Source organism: Sciurus vulgaris, assembly GCF_902686455.1.
Source record: "Sciurus vulgaris genome assembly, chromosome: 16".
NCBI classification, from domain to species: domain Eukaryota; kingdom Metazoa; phylum Chordata; class Mammalia; order Rodentia; family Sciuridae; genus Sciurus; species Sciurus vulgaris.
The window spans coordinates 51,020,148-51,037,484 of record NC_136477.1 but is presented as its reverse complement, the minus strand read 5'-3'; the positions used below and the strand labels follow the sequence as shown (position 1 = coordinate 51,037,484).

The 17,337-nt window shown below is 42.0% G+C and overlaps 1 protein-coding gene across 1 annotated transcript in view; it reads left to right on the top strand.

The window, feature by feature from the left end:
• The window catches only part of CACNA2D3 (calcium voltage-gated channel auxiliary subunit alpha2delta 3), an 871,596-nt gene that overhangs the window by 552,783 nt on the left and 301,476 nt on the right, over nucleotides 1-17,337 (top strand). Inside the window, 1 exon segment of the mRNA XM_079115690.1 lies at nucleotides 11,378-11,511. Coding sequence (XP_078971816.1) covers nucleotides 11,378-11,511 — 134 coding nt within the window.

Below are 17,337 nucleotides of genomic sequence, written 5' to 3'. Positions count from 1 at the left end.
AGAAAGCAGCGAGTTCTAAGAGAAGGCTGCAGTTTTTTAAATTGACAATCATTGCACATGTTTGTGGGGTACAGTAGAATGTTTTGACACAGGTATGCAGTGCACAGTGTTCAGATTGGGGATATGAGGATATCCATCGCTTCAAACATCTATCATTTCTTTGTGTTGGGGACATTTGAAATCCTGCTTCCTACTGATTTAATAGGTGTATTAGATTATTATTAAGTATAGTCAACATACTGTGCTACAGAAAACTAGAACTTAGTCTGCCAATCTAATTTATATATATATAAATATTATATATTATTATATTATATATATTTTTTTCTTTCTTTCTGTTCTTTTCTTTCTTTTTTTTTTTTTTTTTTTTTTGCTAACAGGGATTGAATCCAGGAGTGCTTAACATTGAGCCTCATCTCCAGTCCTTTCTTAATATTTTATTTAAAGACAGGGTCTTGCTAAGTTGCTTAAAGCTGCTAAATTGCTGAGGCTGGCTTTGAACTTGAGATCCTCTTGCCTCAGCTTCCCAATCACTGGGATTACAGGCGTGTGCTACCACACCCAGCTCTAATTATATTTTTGTGCCTGTTAACCAGCCTTTCTGTGTCCCGCCTCTATCCTACCTAGCCTCTGACAACCACTATTCTTCTCCCCATCTCTATGCGATAGACTATTTCAGTTTCTACAAATGAGTGAGATTATACAAGAAGGCAGGGAACTCTAGGATAAATCTAGATGTTTCTGATTATTCACAGATATAGAACAACTTCTCCCAAAATAGTTTATGGATTTTAAGGGCTTAGTCAAGTGGAGTGATTGAGATTCCTTGCACATTGTGCTCACAGTAACCATGGGTGAATTTCTACAGCAGAGACATTTACTGTGCGCCCTATATGTGTCCTCTCACCGCTCCCAGTCCCATTATGTGGAACCTCAAAACTGGCTCTGACCAATGAACTGTCAGGAAAACCAACCCAAGTCATTTCTGACTGAATGACTTAAGAGCTGGGGTCAGCCTGGATCCCTGAGTGATCACATGGAGCAGGTGCCTTTCACTCTAGTCCTTGCTATCTACTAGTCCACACTGGACATACAGTCTATGTGACAAATGAAATTTGTGTCAGGCCATTCCGATTTCCAGTTCGATATATTCTGATGACATAACTGCCTACATGAATAAATTAACTAATTTTAACATTCCTCAGTGTTCTAATATGCAAAATGTAGATGTGATTATAATTTTTCTCAGATTCTTTTGAATGAACAAATAAAAATTATATGTGTCTATGATATACTATATGATGTTCTGAAATATGTGTAAATTGTGGAGTGGCTAACTCAAAGTGATTAACATATGTATCACCTCACACACCTATCATTTATTTGTGGGGAGAACACTTAAAATCTTTTCTCAGGCACATGCACAAGCCTGCAATCCCCAGTGGCTCAGGAGGCTGAGACAGGAGGATTGCAAGTTCAAAGCCAGTCTCAGCAGCAACTTAACAGACTGGGGATGTTGCTTAGTGATTAAGCACCCCTGGGTTCAAAATCCCTGTTACCAAAAAAAGGAAGAAAGAAAGAATATCTATTTTCAAAAGTGCAATCCATTTTTGTTAATTATAGTTACTATAATACAATAGATCTCTTAAATGTATTCCTTCTGTTTAATTGAGATTTTGTATCCAGTTCTTCCTTTGATTCTTATTATTTGTAAGGATTAATGAAATGGTACATATTAGGTGCCTATTCAATACAGGGTCATAAGTGCCCAATGACCACTGTTAGAGTTTTATATTTATAAGGACCCTATGGTGTGTCAGAAACAATATTTGGAGGTCATGGAGGGAAGTAACAGGGCTTCTCAGTCTAGTAAGAACTTCTTTTCTTTTGTTATTTGACCAAGAATACTTTGACCAAAGTACTACAAGCTAAAAAGCGATAGAGTCCAGACTCAGCTTTCAAATCCAGCCTCCACCATCCACCAGCTACATGCAAGTTGCCAGACCTCTCTGGGTGATCTGAATCCTATCACCTACAGAAGATAGTGATCAATACACATATTGTAGGTATGAAATCAGGCCCTGCAAGTCAAGCTAGTAGCTCAGTGCATGGCATCTGTGTATCCCCAAGTACTCCCTTGTGATATAAGATATGTGGACCTGTCTTCTCTCCGCTCTGAGACTGCAGGCTCCATGAGAGCAGTCTATGGGTCTAACTCCATCTCATGTGCTCAGACAGAGTCTGGCCTCATACCTTTCTCACAGGAGGTATGATATTTGAAAAATGAGTGAATCAATGATTATTACTAATAAAGGAAGATATGTCCTGTTGCAAGATAGTTGGTACTGATATATTTAGGTAGTCTTGGACAGGTCTCCTAAACCATCTTTCCTGAAATTTTAGTGTTTGAATTTTAGTAGAAATAGAGACTCAGGGGCAAAGAGGTTGCAGATCTCAGCTCCATATTTTGTGACTTAAGGTTATTTTAGTTTTAAGCAACAAAAATTGCTCCCTGCAATTAAAAATAAAAGAAGAAAAAGAGAAAAACAAGAGTGTTTTGGAAAGAGAAGGGAATGGCTCGGAACCCTGAGTAGGAAGGCAACCTCTGGTCTCAGGGAGGACCAGGGAGATGTATTTTCTTTTTCTTTTCCTTCTTGATTTTTCTGTACATATTCATGGCATTCTTCTTCTCTGCAGATAAGGCTTGCCTACTTTGATATGAAATGGTCACCCTACACTGTACATACCCATCCTTCACACGACCCACATGGGCAGGGCACACTATTAGAAAGGAGACTCCATGCTTCCTTCACTTCAGACTGACCGGCAAATCTAAGTTCTTGGCTTCAAGTTCTCCTCTTCACCCTCAAAAATGATAATGGCTCCCAGCCTGGGCCAGTTCTGTCTAATAAAGGCAGTGGTAAACTCACAGAGAAAAAAAAAGAAAAACATGTTCCTAAAGGGCCCAACACCATGGATGGGGTGAGTGGAAAGTTCTCAGAAAGCAGGTGCAAGGCCAGATGAGTAAACCTATGCCCATCTTGCCCTTTGCTTGGCTTTATCTTTAATTGTCTGCATCTCTTTGAAACAGTCTTTTAAGCAAGTCTCGGTTTCCTCATCTTAAAAACAAAGGACTGCATAGAAGGTTGTTAACATTTCCCTGAAGCTCTAAGATAACACGTTCTACTAATATTTTATTTTGTTGGTTGGCTTGCCTCATGAAAAGGTATTGGTGGCTTGTCTCAGAGTAATGTGTTTGGCTTCATGTCAGAGGGAAAGTACAGGAGGAGCATAGACAAGGGAGGGAGAGACTGGGTAGATCCCAGAGTTCCATTGAATGACAAGGCCCGTGTGTGAGTTTGAGAACTTTGGCATTTGAAAACCCTGAGTGAGCTATATTTCCCTGTTTTTCCTTGATTTTGTGGTCTTGGGGGGAAAAAAAGTTCCTTTCCATTTTTAAATTTTTTAAAATTTTGTTGTTATTCGTGCCACACCAGATCACAATCCTTCTCATCAACTGATTCGCATTTAGTCATGGGCTATTGTTTTTACCTCTGCCTGTGTCAGGCTGATGAGAATTACTCAAATTGAAGTCTTGTCTTAATCAACTAATACTGCACCATAATTTAGTTTTAGTTGTTGTTTATAAGAATCTTCGAAGCAAGATTGAAGACAATTTAGCCAACTCAGGGCCTGGCTATAGAATACAGCCCGTAAGATTCATAAGTTCTGAATACAGCCACTTAGAAAATCCAAGGATTTTCTGTTTAGCTGGATAGGCGGCTGAATTCCAATGAGTCCCTTCTTCCAGTCCAAATCCAGTCATGTCCTTCTCTACTAGGCTCAGTCCCTCTCAAAAGTTTCACCTTCCCGCCTCTGCTTTTCTTCTAAAGAGCTTTGGGAATCGAATGTCATTGTTCGACTCTCTTCAAAGTAGCACTTGCCATCCAAATGTTCGGTTCCAGTCATCTGTGCCCGCGTAAACATTGGCTTCACATTATGGGGTTTTTGTCCACGTAATATCGGTAAGCAAGTATTCGCCTATGGTCATTAATTAAGTCATTGTTTATAGTCTCAGATTGTTAAGAGAATGGAGGCAGCATAACATTTTTCATCTCAAGTGACTTGAGATCCAGAGCCCCACCCCTTGCATATTTTCACCCTGACTCAGTCTTGTTTTTCTGCAAAACGAAGCATCAGTACTCAGGGACCAGAAGAGAGGCCAAGGAGAAATCTGTTGACTGATGGAGGCTCCTGACCACAGAATGACCCTGGGAAGGAGCGAGAATAATAGTTAGGGCCATTGCAGCATCCCTGGATCAGTGGTCAAGGACCTGCTGTCTCTGCAACATGTCTGTCTTGGAACTCTGGTAACCATGGAAACGTTCTTAGCCAGCCAGTGGACTTCGATGCTTTCCCCTAGAAATGGGCATCTGGGGGACCTTCATACCCCTTACAGGAGTTCTCTGCCTCCTCCAATCTGCTAACAAAATCCAGAGAGGCCTGGAGTTCAGCTGCTCATTTCATTTTATGCATTAAGTAGGGTCTATCTTGAGGGAACTGACCCTAATGAGGCAAAACAGCATGCTCTTTTAAATACATTAAAACAATCGCTGCCACTGTAGAAAGGCTTGTGGAATTGAAAGAGCTGCATCCACACCATTGCATAAACACGTGAACGGGGAAAACTGAAAAGAGGGGCCAGCTAGGCCAGATATTTCATAAAGCCATGATGACCCTCTCCAGCGTTCAGTGTGCCAAGATTTTAAACAAGCACTGGCTGATCCTCCTTCAAAAATCACAGTTAATGGAGTGTTTTCCAGCTGTGCAAATAAAGAAGGTGCTCTGTGTTTGGGTTCCCAACCAATCAGTCATCATTAGGTCCAATGGAAATGGTGCACGAGTGTCTTTGGGTTGTCTGCTGAGCTTATTTATCCCTTTTCGATGGATTAGAGGTCATTCTGTTCTTATTTGAAAGAGAATTGGTGGTCTGAGCCTTCCTTGAAAGTCCAGGTCCCCAACCTTTGTTCCAATGAAAATTTTTTTTTTTACTCTGAGTGTGACATTCCCTAAAAGATAACTTCAAAAAAAAAAAATTTTTTTTTTTTTGAGGCCAGAATGGTTGTAGGTGACAGTAGGAGAAAAGAGGCAGCCGAATGCTTTGCAGGTGGGTGGAGGAAGGGCAGGTGGAGGAAGGCAAAAATGGCAGTTATTCAGATACCTTTGAGCAGTGCTTTGTGTTCCTTAGAATGTGAGGAGTTGAATGCGATGAAGACAGTTGCTGCTGTTTATGGCAACTAAGGATGACAATCTGCTTACTACGTGCCAGACAGGGTACAAAGTACCTTTGTGTCATGTCTCTTTAGACCCTCATAAAAGCTCTATGAAGTTCATATTAGAATCATCTCTATTTACAGAGATGGAAACTGAGGCCATGAGACACTAGCCAGTAGACCTCAGTGGACCTCAGTTGCTCCAGATTAGCAACTAACAGGGAGCAGAGTGAGGGTTCAGGTCTAGGTGAGCCAAAGCCCCAGCTTGAATTCTTAGCTAGGATGTGAGACTGTCTTCTTTGGGGAAAAGGTAGTTGTAATTTCACACAACAATCTCACTTAGGCCATTCCCATAATTAGGGAAAATCTAGGAAAACCAAACTAGGGGGTAAGAAAGGACTTTGACATGCCATAGTTTATTAAGTCAGGAGCTGCAATTTATCCCCAGCAGGTGTGTTCGGGAATTGGCATGGCCTCGCCTTGCATTGCTGTGTTGTCCTGTTCTGAATATTTTAACTGGAAACATGAAGGTTCCAAAAGGAGATGAGAGAAACAGGAGGCCATGACAGGATGTGGTGGGGGCACAGCCGCAGAGCTACAGGAATAAGCCCACCTTACTAGCTCCCCAAGTACGTACCTATGGACCTTTAGATTAGTTTCCTCTTCCTCCTCCTCCTCCTCCTCCTTTTTTCAGATGTGGGAATTTTATATCCATTGATTGTTCTTTAATGCTTTTACATATTTTTCACATAATTAATTATGATATCAGAAATATACATGAACATGTGCCCATTTTAAAGAGGAAATACATAGAAGGAAGTTGTCCCACAGAACTTCTATCTTAAGTATTGACTTATTTCTTTTTATCTTTTCATATCATTTCTAAAGTGTAATTTGAGTTTACAACGTAATACTATTCACAAAGGAAAAGACGTGTGCCCAAATCTGAGGCTCTAGTTGATTCTGACAGCTTCACTCAGGAGTCCAGTTCTTTCTCCCATGGAGGCCACAAAGTTCCCTGCCCCAGCTGTCAATCTCTCCCTGCTCTCTTCTTTTCAATGACATGGACATGGGGTCTTTGGCTCCCAAGGTATAACAGGCTTCTTGCTTCTTTGTGAAGGTCAAAAAATACATGGAGGTGGAAAACTGTTTATAAATTGTACGTCTTTCTTTGTAAGGAAGTGCTTTTCAGTCATGTGTGTGTGCGATGCTGACAGAGGAAAAGGAGATAGAAAGGGCGGTCTTCCAAGAGTACCCCGGAGGGTGCAAGCCAGCCAAGTCGCAGCATCACCTTCACTGCAAAGAGTCTTTGGAAGCATTCAAAGTGATCGCTAGCCATCACACCAGAGTAGAACAAGGGCCTCGCCATTTGAGATAGACAGCAGGGTCTACTCACTGGGGACAGACGCTAGGAGTCCTCAGATCTGTTGTCATGGCAAGGTGGAGTATTGCACCATGTGTCAACAGGACATCCCAAACCAAAGCAGCTTTTGGGCAAGGGACTCAAGAAATGTTGCAGTCAGGGTGGTGAAATCTCAGAAATCAGAGCATCAGGCTGCACGTAGTTTATCACATGGAGTAATTGTAACCCAGAGTTCACAGAAAGAACGCTACAAGGGAATAAGGTAAATAAATTGATGTTATGTAGAAAAATGAGTAGACCATTTGTAATAGGTGGCTAATTTCAGCATTAATTACTCCTCTGTAATTACAGAATGATGGCTGATTCTATTTTCTTACATGATATATGATGTCCAAAAAGGCGCATTAGAGAAAAGAATAAACATTCAAAGCCAGTATTTAACAGGAAAAAGAAAAAAAGAAGGGAAAGAGGGGGAAAGTGGCCAGCTCAGAGAATGCAGAGGGAAAACTAGGGAAGTGTCTATGGTTACAGCCAAAGATTCCGGCCCTTAGCGACTTCCTATTATCCATCATTCATTAACTAAATCCATACATTTGTTAGCTAAAAGTTATATGAAAACATTTTTTTTTTTTAAAGATTCTTTCAGAAACATTTTACATTTTAATGTGTCAGGATCAAATTTGCAGCATATGTTATTAATATCATTTTATAACTTCAGCTTTTCTTACCTTTTATACATCTGCACCTCTGGTCTGTGTCCTGGATTTGGAGTAGGCGTTCCGTGCTAATTATCGTACATCGCCAAGAAACCCCAGAGAACAATTATTTCCTCATACCTGTCCTCAACCTTTTCCAGCTGCAATACAGAAATAGTCCACGAGGGGCACCCTCTTGAAGGAGGAGCTCTTAGTTGCTCATCTTTTCTCCTCGTGGAAAGAGGCGGTGCTTTCAGTGGTAGCTCTTGAATCAAAGGTACCTGGGTTCAAATTGAACCTGGGACACATTACTAACTCTCTGAGCTTTTCTTTCCTCCCTTACACAATTGAGTGCATGAGTTGTGCAGTTATGAGATCCAAGTGCAAAAAAGGTGAGGTGAATCCCAGGAAAGACCCCAGTGAATGTTCCTACATCGCTACACGGCCCCCCTGTTCCCACACCCCCCTTTCTGGGAATACCAGAGAAGCACCAGCTGTTTGTGACATTTCACAGAGTTCATATTCCAGTGACAGAGAACACAGTAAGCAAGTAAGTCAGCCTCTAGCGACAGATGAATGGACGTTCTGAAGAAATGGACGCAGGGGGAAGTGAGAGGGAGGGAACTCAGCCAGGCAGCACCTCTGAACTGCATCCTCAGCGATAATAAGAAACCATCCTTGGACAAAACTAGATAAAAGCTCTTCTCGGCTGCAGGTACAGTGAGTGCCAAAACCCCGAGTGAAGAAATGATCTTAGCATGTGAGAGGAACAGAAAGTAGAGCAACCAGCTTAAACCAAGAGAAAGGAGGAGAGACGGAAGGATTGAGGCCACCCAGACAGGCAGGGGCTATTGAGGGAGAGTCCTGGAGGGCAGAGCAAGAGATTTGGATTTTATTCTAACTCTAAATAGAAGCTATTGCAGGATGAGAGCCAGAGGTGTTGATAGACTTTATACTTTCAGAGGACCCCTCACTCATCTGAGGAGCCAGGACAAGGAAACGGGTTCATGGAGAGACTGTGGCATTGTTGGACTCCAGGTGAAGCATGATGGAATCTGAGTAGGGAGAAAGCAGTGGAAAGAGAGAGGGAAGTGAGATTTGGATACATGTTACAGACAGGACTAGAGGAGCAGGCTGTTCAGTGAGATGTAGGGCAGGTTGAGGAAATGATGGCTATCGAGGTAATTTTTATGCTTTTGGTCTAACTGGGCAGTGGCGCCATTGCTGAGATGGGGAAGACCACCTTGGGGAGGGATGGTCATGAGTTGGTTTTCAATGTGTTTAGTCTGAAATTCCTGTTATTCCTGTGGAAGGTCAGGTACTCAATTGGTTAAGGGTCTGTAGCTCTGGGAAGTCTGCTTTCTGTAACTTTTCAGAACTTGGACTACGATGAGGAAGGCTTGCTAAGGATGATTTCTCAGGTCCATTGCCTTCCAAATGACTGATGGTTTTTCCTCCCCACCATCTCTCTGTTCTAATTACCTGTCTCTCCCATTCTCTTTCTTATTCCTATCCCCTTTCTTCTCTTGGTCTTGTTTTGGAAAACCTGAATCAGAGAGTTTTGCCGTTGGCTTTGAGGATTAGATGTAAAAATAGAGACAATCAAGACAAACGTCTAAGAGATGCTGTTTTTTGCAGTATGCTTGGTGTGGAATCCCGAACAGGAACAGCTCCACTGTCTGAAACACATCTCCATGTCCCCTATCAAACCACCTCCTCCTCTTACCAACCCTCTCCTAGCTTGTCCTCTGTCAAGACTCTTCACTTAGAACCCAAGGTTTCCGTACTAAAGAAGAGGTGAAATATTCTCGTGCTCATTCAAACACAGACTGCAGCTCCTCTGCATCTAGAGATGACAGGGTGTGGCCCCGTCCTCCCTTTAAAGCCTTTCTTTTCCCTGGGTCTATAAGAGGGGCCAGAGAGGAGCGTTGAGAGCCAGGCACCCAAGGAAGGCGCTCCTAGGCCTCACTCCCCCCGGTCTCCAACTAGAACAGGCACTCAGAGACTCAGCCTTGGGGGCCCCCTTTCCTCCGGCATGAGCCCAGTGGGTGGGGCAGGAGGAGTGACAATGCATGCTAATGAACACTGTGCAGAGTTGTCATCAGGAACCCCAAAGCCACATGGTCCCAACCTGTTTGGAGTTGGCACGCTAAATTCAAACCAGCTGGCTTTTGTTTGGAAATACTCTGGGAGGGTCCCGACCCTTCCTGGACAATGGAAGAAACGGTGTTTCCTTACTCTGAATCTCGTTTTAGGCACAAAGAGATTCTGTAAATGCTGTAGCAAGTGCTGTGACAGGACTTTACAGGAACACGCACCCTTTCTGATTTACTTGGTTTGTAGGAGCAGGTATGGTCCTTATTTAGCAGCACGGAGAGGAAGCGTGAATCTGTGTTCATTTAGTGTCCCCTGCTCTAAGTCCTTCCATGATCACCTGCCTTTGGGACAGAGTCTCAACTCTTCCCCAGATTCTGACATGCCAATCTCCTGCTCATTTTTTGATGTAGAAACACTCTGCCCAGCTCCTTTGACTCAGCTATTCTGAGCTAAAAACCGTGCCCACAAAGGACCTGACCTCTCTGGTCTTGCTCTCCTGGACACTCCTTAGTCCTGCTTCTTCCTAACTTGTTCTCATTCCTCAACTTTCAGCGACACTGACCCTGGCTCAGGGTGGCCAGGTTCGATGGGCAGTCCCTGCGGTGTGCTTTAGTTTAGTGTGGATTGTTCTATTTTGTTATTGTTCATGTGGATCTGCCAGGCCTTGCTCATAGTGTTACTTCCCGCTCCTCCTGTGTCAGGCACCAAGAAAATGGTCCATGAAAGCTTGAACATAGGACTCTTTTCCGGGGAGCCAGGCCTGGGCCCAGTTCCTCCTGTCTTTTCTAACATCTCCTACCCACAGCAAAAACCTCAGAGGACCCCAAGCTTAAGAGGCATGCAGCAGGGCCCTGTCACTCAAGAGCCAACTGACCACGCTCATCTGAAGGACAAGAACATGCTTCAACTTTTCCTGTTGCTTAGAAACCTGGTCTACCCACCATATTTGGAGGGCAGGTCTGGCCATCACATCAGGAATTTCAGCCTCAACATACAAAGGGCAAAAATTCCATAGAAACAGAAGGTATAGATGAAGCCACTCATAGGCTAGGTTCACTTGCTGTATTTTGCTGCTTGATGCTCGTGAAACATGGGCCAAAGACCATATCCTCCACCATCTGCCACCATCACCTTACCTTTAACATGGGCACACTCATCCCTGCTCTGTTGTATTGGTCAAGAATAAACAAGACAAAGCATATCAATGGTGTGTTTAGCAAAGGTTGTGACATTTAGTAAGCACTCAAAATTAATCATAATTATTTTTGTTAAAATTACAAAAATGAGATAGCCCGTGCATACTGTCACTTGGAATAAGTTCACTGTATGAAAAAAAAAGGTTACAAATGGCATTTGAGAGGGCCCCATTTCTGATGTGGGGGGAAAAAAATCCAAAAGAGGTAACATAGACTTCACTCTGGGAGGTGAATTTCTGGTTGATTTATTTTATTCTCTTTGCTTGACTATATACTCCCTCCCCCCTCCTCCTCCTCCCTCCTCCTCCTCCTCTCCTTCTTCTTCTCTCTCTCTCTCTCTCTCTCTCTCTCTCTCTCTCTCTCTCTCTCTCTCTTTCTTTTTCTCTGGTGCTGAGGTTGGAACCCCGAGGGGCTCTACCACTAAATTACATCCTCAGCCCATTTTATTTTTTTATTTTGAGACAGAGTCTTTCTAAGCTTCTGAAGCTGGTCTCAAACTTGCACTTCTTCCTTCCTCAGCCTCCCCTGTGGCTGAGATTACAGATGTGTACCAAAACACCCGGCTTGATTACATTTTCTAACATGAACCTACTACTCATGAATGGCGTGATGGTGGAGATGGAGATTTAGCACTTTAAAAAAGAAAAAAAATGAAGAAATTAGCCAGAGGGCATGAAGGCACCACATAAGCATGCTCCAGGGTGCAGACTTTCTGACATGGTACTAAATATGTCCTCCCTTGGGTTTTGGCAGGGTTTTTCACCCAGATCTCCACCTTGGCTGATGTGCAGGAAAATGTCATGGAATACCTCCATGTGCTCAGCAGGCCCAAAGTCATCGACCAAGAGCACGACGTGGTGTGGACTGAAGCTTACATGGATAGCACCGTGAGTCCTTGGGCCCTGGGATTGAGGCTGGGGTTGATCTTCATCTCACCATTAGAGAGTTTTCCAGGTTAATTTCAGAGAAGAGCAATCAGATCATTCCTCCTCAATTTGGGGGTTCAATGACATCTTCCACGTTTGGACGCAAGGTTTGTGTGAGTTGCCTTGGCAAGCAAGGTGGGTGACGAATGTCTAAGAATGTGATATGTTCTTCTGAAGGTTGTCTGGTCAGCGCACAAAAATCACTTTTTGCTTGTGACCTCTCTCGTCCACCTCCCCCTCTTTCCACATGTGTTCACAGTCTTTCAGTGAAACAAAGATGCTGAGCATGTTCTCAGATTCAGCCTGCACCGTGTGTGAGACTCAGTCCAGGTGATGTGTCTTTAGGTCTCAATTGAAAGGTGAATGCAGTGGGCTCTAATAATGAATCAGAGCCACCACAAAGGTGGAAGTCGCACTTTCTTCCTAGAGATGAGGCACCATCGTCGTGTGAGCTCTGGTCAGGGTCTCATTCGAGAGCCGAATTCCAGGCAGAAGATGGTGAGGCTAAAGGAGCTTAACGCGAGGGACTTTGCTTCTCAGCCACTTTTCTTGTTATTTCGGGGTGATTTTTCATAGTGATAATGAGTCTGATGGGAGAGGCGCTTTTCAATTGCTGATTGTCAGTGTTCTTACAATGTTCCCACAGTTCTTATTGGGATTAACATCACATGAATCACTGTAACCCAGACACAGCTGTCCTTGGAGGGATCTCAATGGCGGCCATGGGCCAGCCTTTCTCTCCCTGGGCATCGCATTTCTGCCACATGACTGGTAACTGTGGGCCTATCAAGGGCACGGGAACCCATGTGGGGGACACCTTGACCCAAGCCAGGCCATGGCAGCTTATGTACTTCAGCCTTAAGATACACAGTGGGACCACAGAGTTAAGAGCATCTCCTGACCAAGAAGATGTACCCCTTTCCCAGGGAGAGGCACCTGGCCACAGGTAGACGTGGAGCTAAAATACCCCTTCCGTAACCGGGGATACCTTGAGCTCTTATCAATTTGAGAGTCTAATCCTAGTATGATTTTGAATCATAGAAACAAAATAGCTAAGCTGTCCCATTTGCGGTGGCCCCGTATTACCAGCAGTGACAATAACAACAGCAGTGATAGTTTTTCCTCTTGTTCCATGTGATTGACTGAGGTAGAAAAATACAGAAGGAAGAGGAGTATGGCTGACCAGTCCTGAAGCAACAGAAGTGCTCAGTGGTTTTTTTATGCAACCCCCAGTCATTTGATCATTTTATTTATCAATATAACATTTTAGGTTATAACGTGATATAAACAAGCAAGAACAGCATCTCTAAAATCAAAGCCATATGGTACTAGACTCTAGAGAGACAAACAGAGCAATAGAAGGTCCAAACACTGATGGAAACTGCATACGGGAATTTAGCGTAGTGATAAAGGCAGCATCTCAGATCAGAGGGCTATGAAAGGTTGTACAATAAATAAATGTCTGTGGAAATTGGTAGCCGTTAGGGAAAAAAGAAAATTAATTCTAATATCACAAATATCCAGGAAAGAAATCCTGAGGTAAATTGTAAAAAATTAAAACCATACAGCCCTGGAAGAAAACCTGGGTGAATTCCTCTGCGTCCTGGATTCGGAAAAAGGATTCTACCAGTGACCCCTGAATCTACCAGGCAAGAAGTAGAAGGATTCATTCTGACTACTTAAATAAAAACAACCAAAAAAAGACAAAAGCAACTTCTGTAAGTCAGAACATACCCTAAGCAAGTCAAAAGGGAGAACATATTTGCAACATATAGCATATAGGAAAACTTAAATCCTATTACATTTAAACAATTGATGAAAAACTCCCAATATTACTATAGAAAAAAAATGAGCAAACGACCCAAAAAGACAATTCACAAAAATAATAAAATGGTATTTAAACACTGGGAAAAACTATATCACTTCACTCCAAAGTAGGAAAAATCCAAAATTACACTACAGTGAAATACATTTCTCGCTCTTCAGATTGGCAGAAATTAAAAATTTATTGATGCATTGTGTGGTGAGGCTGTGCGGTAGAGGCTTTTGTACATGGTATAGTACAGGATGGGCATTTTTGTGGGGGGGATTTTCATTTGCCCTTTGTCCCAGAAAATCCCACTCTGAAATAACCTAGAAAATGTACCAGCAAGGTAAAACATACATATGGGCAAATTTGTTCCATCGCGAAATTGCTTGTAATTCCCACATATTGGAAACTACCTAAATGTTCAAAACATATAAGATGGATTAGATAAACTGGAAACCCACCCCTAGTGAGGTTAATGTTAATCAAGAGTGAGAATGGTCTCCACTGGTCACATGGAATGATTTCCAGGATACATTGCTAAGGAAATGGAGTAAAAATGCCAAAGTAAGAATATTAGGCTACCTTTGGTATGAGAAAGAAAAGTAAATAAGAAGTATATATGTATCTGCTTGTTTCCACAGAAATCAGAAAACAAACAGAATTGGTCACTTACAAGAAATGGTAGGGAGCTGGGTGTGGTGGTGCACACTGTAATCCCAGCAACTTGGGAGGCTGAGGCAGGAGGATCGAGAGTTCAAAGCCAGCCTAAGCAACTCAGCAAGACCCTGTTTCTAAAGGGTCTTTCTAAAAAAAAAAAAAAAAAAAAAAAAAAAAAAAATATATATATATATATATATAAATATATATATATATATGAGACTGGTGGATGTACTCAGTGGTTAAGCATTCCTGGTTCAAGTCTGTTGGTACCAAAAAAAAAAAAAAAAAAAAAGTGGAAGGGGTACAGAAGAAAAGAAATTGGGGAGAAGTGACACAAGTCGAGTGTACTTACTTTGTTGGGGGAGTGTAATGGGAATTGAGCCCAGAGGCACTTTACCACTGAGTTAAATTGCCAGTCCTTTTAAAATTTTGAGACAGAGTCTCACCAAGTTGCTGAGGTTCTTCCTGTGTCCCTGAGTCTGGCCTTGAATTTGCGATCCACCTGCCTCAATCTCCTGGGTTTCTGGGATTACGCAAGTGTACCAACTGTGTCTGGCTTAGTTTGACTTTTGAAAGCATGTGTTCTGTGCATTCAAAAATTAACATTATAGAGCCAAGAATAGAGGAAAATCTAAAAGTAAATGCAAATAAGACCACAAATCCCAGCTATATTTCAATTGAATAACAAAGTTACCCAAAGAGAGAGAAAAAAGAAAAAGAGAAACTAACTTTTGGAATTAATTTTTGATACATAACAATATATAATATTAAATTCAGACATATTGAATGTAATACATCCACTATCTACCCCTCAATCAATGCAGGACAAAACAAACTGCAAATAAATTTAAACTTCCTTTGGTTTCATTTGTAGTAAAATGGGGATAGCAATTCTGAATCCTATTTCATGAGCATTTTGGGATTGAAGACTGTAGAAATGGGTAAAGACAAGGCAGGTGATACCCATGAGATTAGAATGGATTGAAGGTTTCAGAGTGAAATCCTAACTCTGTCCATTGGAAAGAGCTAGAAGCCATGGTACCCAAGTAGCAAAGAACTCATCCAGGACCCAGATAATCCCTCAATAAAAGGAACCAGGATTCTTCAGAGAAATTACTAATGCCAGGGCTGGATGTAAGGTGCAACCTGACCTCACAAAAATAAATAAATAAATAAATAAAAGACTGGAATATTTTTTACCAGAAACTAAGGAAGTCCTCAAAATAATGTGGTCATGTCAAAAGGACAAGGCAGACAGAGGTAAATCTGGGACAATTTAAACCTCAGGACAAAGAATGACAATTATAGATTATAACCTATTGAATAAAACAGAAATTGACATGTTCTTATTGATAATAGATAAATAAATTTCAAACAAATGACCTAAATACAGAATTGGGTGGGAAGGAACTCAGTGTGACATGCAACCCTGATGGGCAAGTGCAGAGTTAGAAAATCACCATTTTGCAACCATTTTAGCAAAATCTAATTTAGTATAAAGGTTATCAATGGATGGTAATCTAGGGGGATAGTTTGTTAATGAGCAGGAAATTTTTGGGGTCTCAAAGTGCTTTCCCAAAACTTTGGGGTTAGTTATCAGGAAGGATTAAAAAAAAAAAAAAAAAAAAAAAAAAAAACCTACACCACAGGATCCTGTCTACATTATCTAGCATCCTACATAGGGGAGAATCCTGGCAACATCTTGAGCAGGTCATCAAAATTAGCATCACCAATGGGAAGCAGATGGCCATCCTGTACCTGTGGAGAAGGGTGTGTCGTTCATATGTGGTATTCTGGCTAGAGAGACATGACCTGAGGCTCCCAGTGAGCATAAGTTCAGAAGGAAGGAAAAGCTTCATATTAATGCAGTGTCTTGCTTAAGAGCATGCTAACACTGAAATCAATTATTGTATTGATTTAATCACATACATGCGTGAGTTTATGTGGGGGTGATCACCAGAGAGGGAGAAATCACTGCTACTCAAGGTTCTCCACTAAACAATCCTTGACAGCAAGAGGCGAGGCCAATGGTTAGGGGTCAGAAGAACTGCCTCTGAACTCTCGTGTTTTGGTTAAACCTTTATGTGAAATTTATAGTCTTTGTCATAATCACCTTTACTGACTTTGAAATAAAACGTTGTTTTAAGGGGCTCATTGTTGAGTACAGTTGGTATGCCAAGGTGACAAAGCTCATTTTTCTTACCTCTCAAGAACACTTTGATATACATAAAGATTAAACTCCAGAATCATGACCAAAATGATAACCTTAGCATGGTCACTGTGCTTTCCAAGCATCTATTTTTTTTTTTTTTTTCTTGGCAAATAGAACTGACAGATGAGTCCCTGGGTTAGAATTTCCTGAGGTCTTTCTCATTTTGGTAGTGTGGAGAAGGCTGTCAGGCCTATGGGGATGTGTGAGTCCTTCCTCCCCCGTGCCAACCCATGGGTGAGGAGAAGCTACTCCAGTGGATGCTTCTCCCCAGGAGAGCACGGTCTCTATAAAGTTGCCCTCTGGACCTGGGTTCTACAGGGCCCCTCTACCCACCTACCATCATCTTTTTGGGGTCAGAATAGGAGATCAGTGCTTTGGAGCTCATCACTGTCCTGACCCATCCAGGACTGTCCCTAGCAGCAAAAAAGTTGACTAAAACAAATTTCATTTTAACAACCTGGTGTTCTGGTAGCACTGATAACTCAGGTTTTTTTTTTTTTTTTAATATTTAGATATATACCTTAGATCATGAACTGAGTACTGACTTTAGAGTTAAAACAAAAGCCTGGGTTTGAGATGCATGTCTATTCCATAACAGCTCTGTCACCTTAAATTGGTCACTTCACATCTGTGTTTGTTCTCTGCCTTATAAAACAGGGATGAAACCTACCTTCCAGAATTGCCTCAAAGGGTTAAACATCTATGCATGGTGACAAAGCAATGAATGCTACCTAAAATTATTTCCCAACCTCAGGAAAATCCAGTGTGACTTTATCTTCTTGTCTATCAGTAGTTTTTAAACAGTCTCTTTTGTTTGAACTGAGTCACGGTAACTAGCACATGGCTTATACCTTTTTGGTAATAGAATGTGTGTTCTATTTGATGAGGAAGACCTGGCAGCTGGGTTAGTGTCTGTTTCCGGTTCTGTTGTCTCTTGATAGCTTCCTGGATAGCTGTGTTCCATGAGGGAAAATGGCCTTCCTAGACACAAAGAGAAGGACCACTAATGTGTGCATAAGTTGTGATTTCCACAGACACACTCCTGTGGTGTGGCTCAGCATTGCCAGAGAGCTGTGTTGATTCCCCATTGCCAGGTAACAACAAA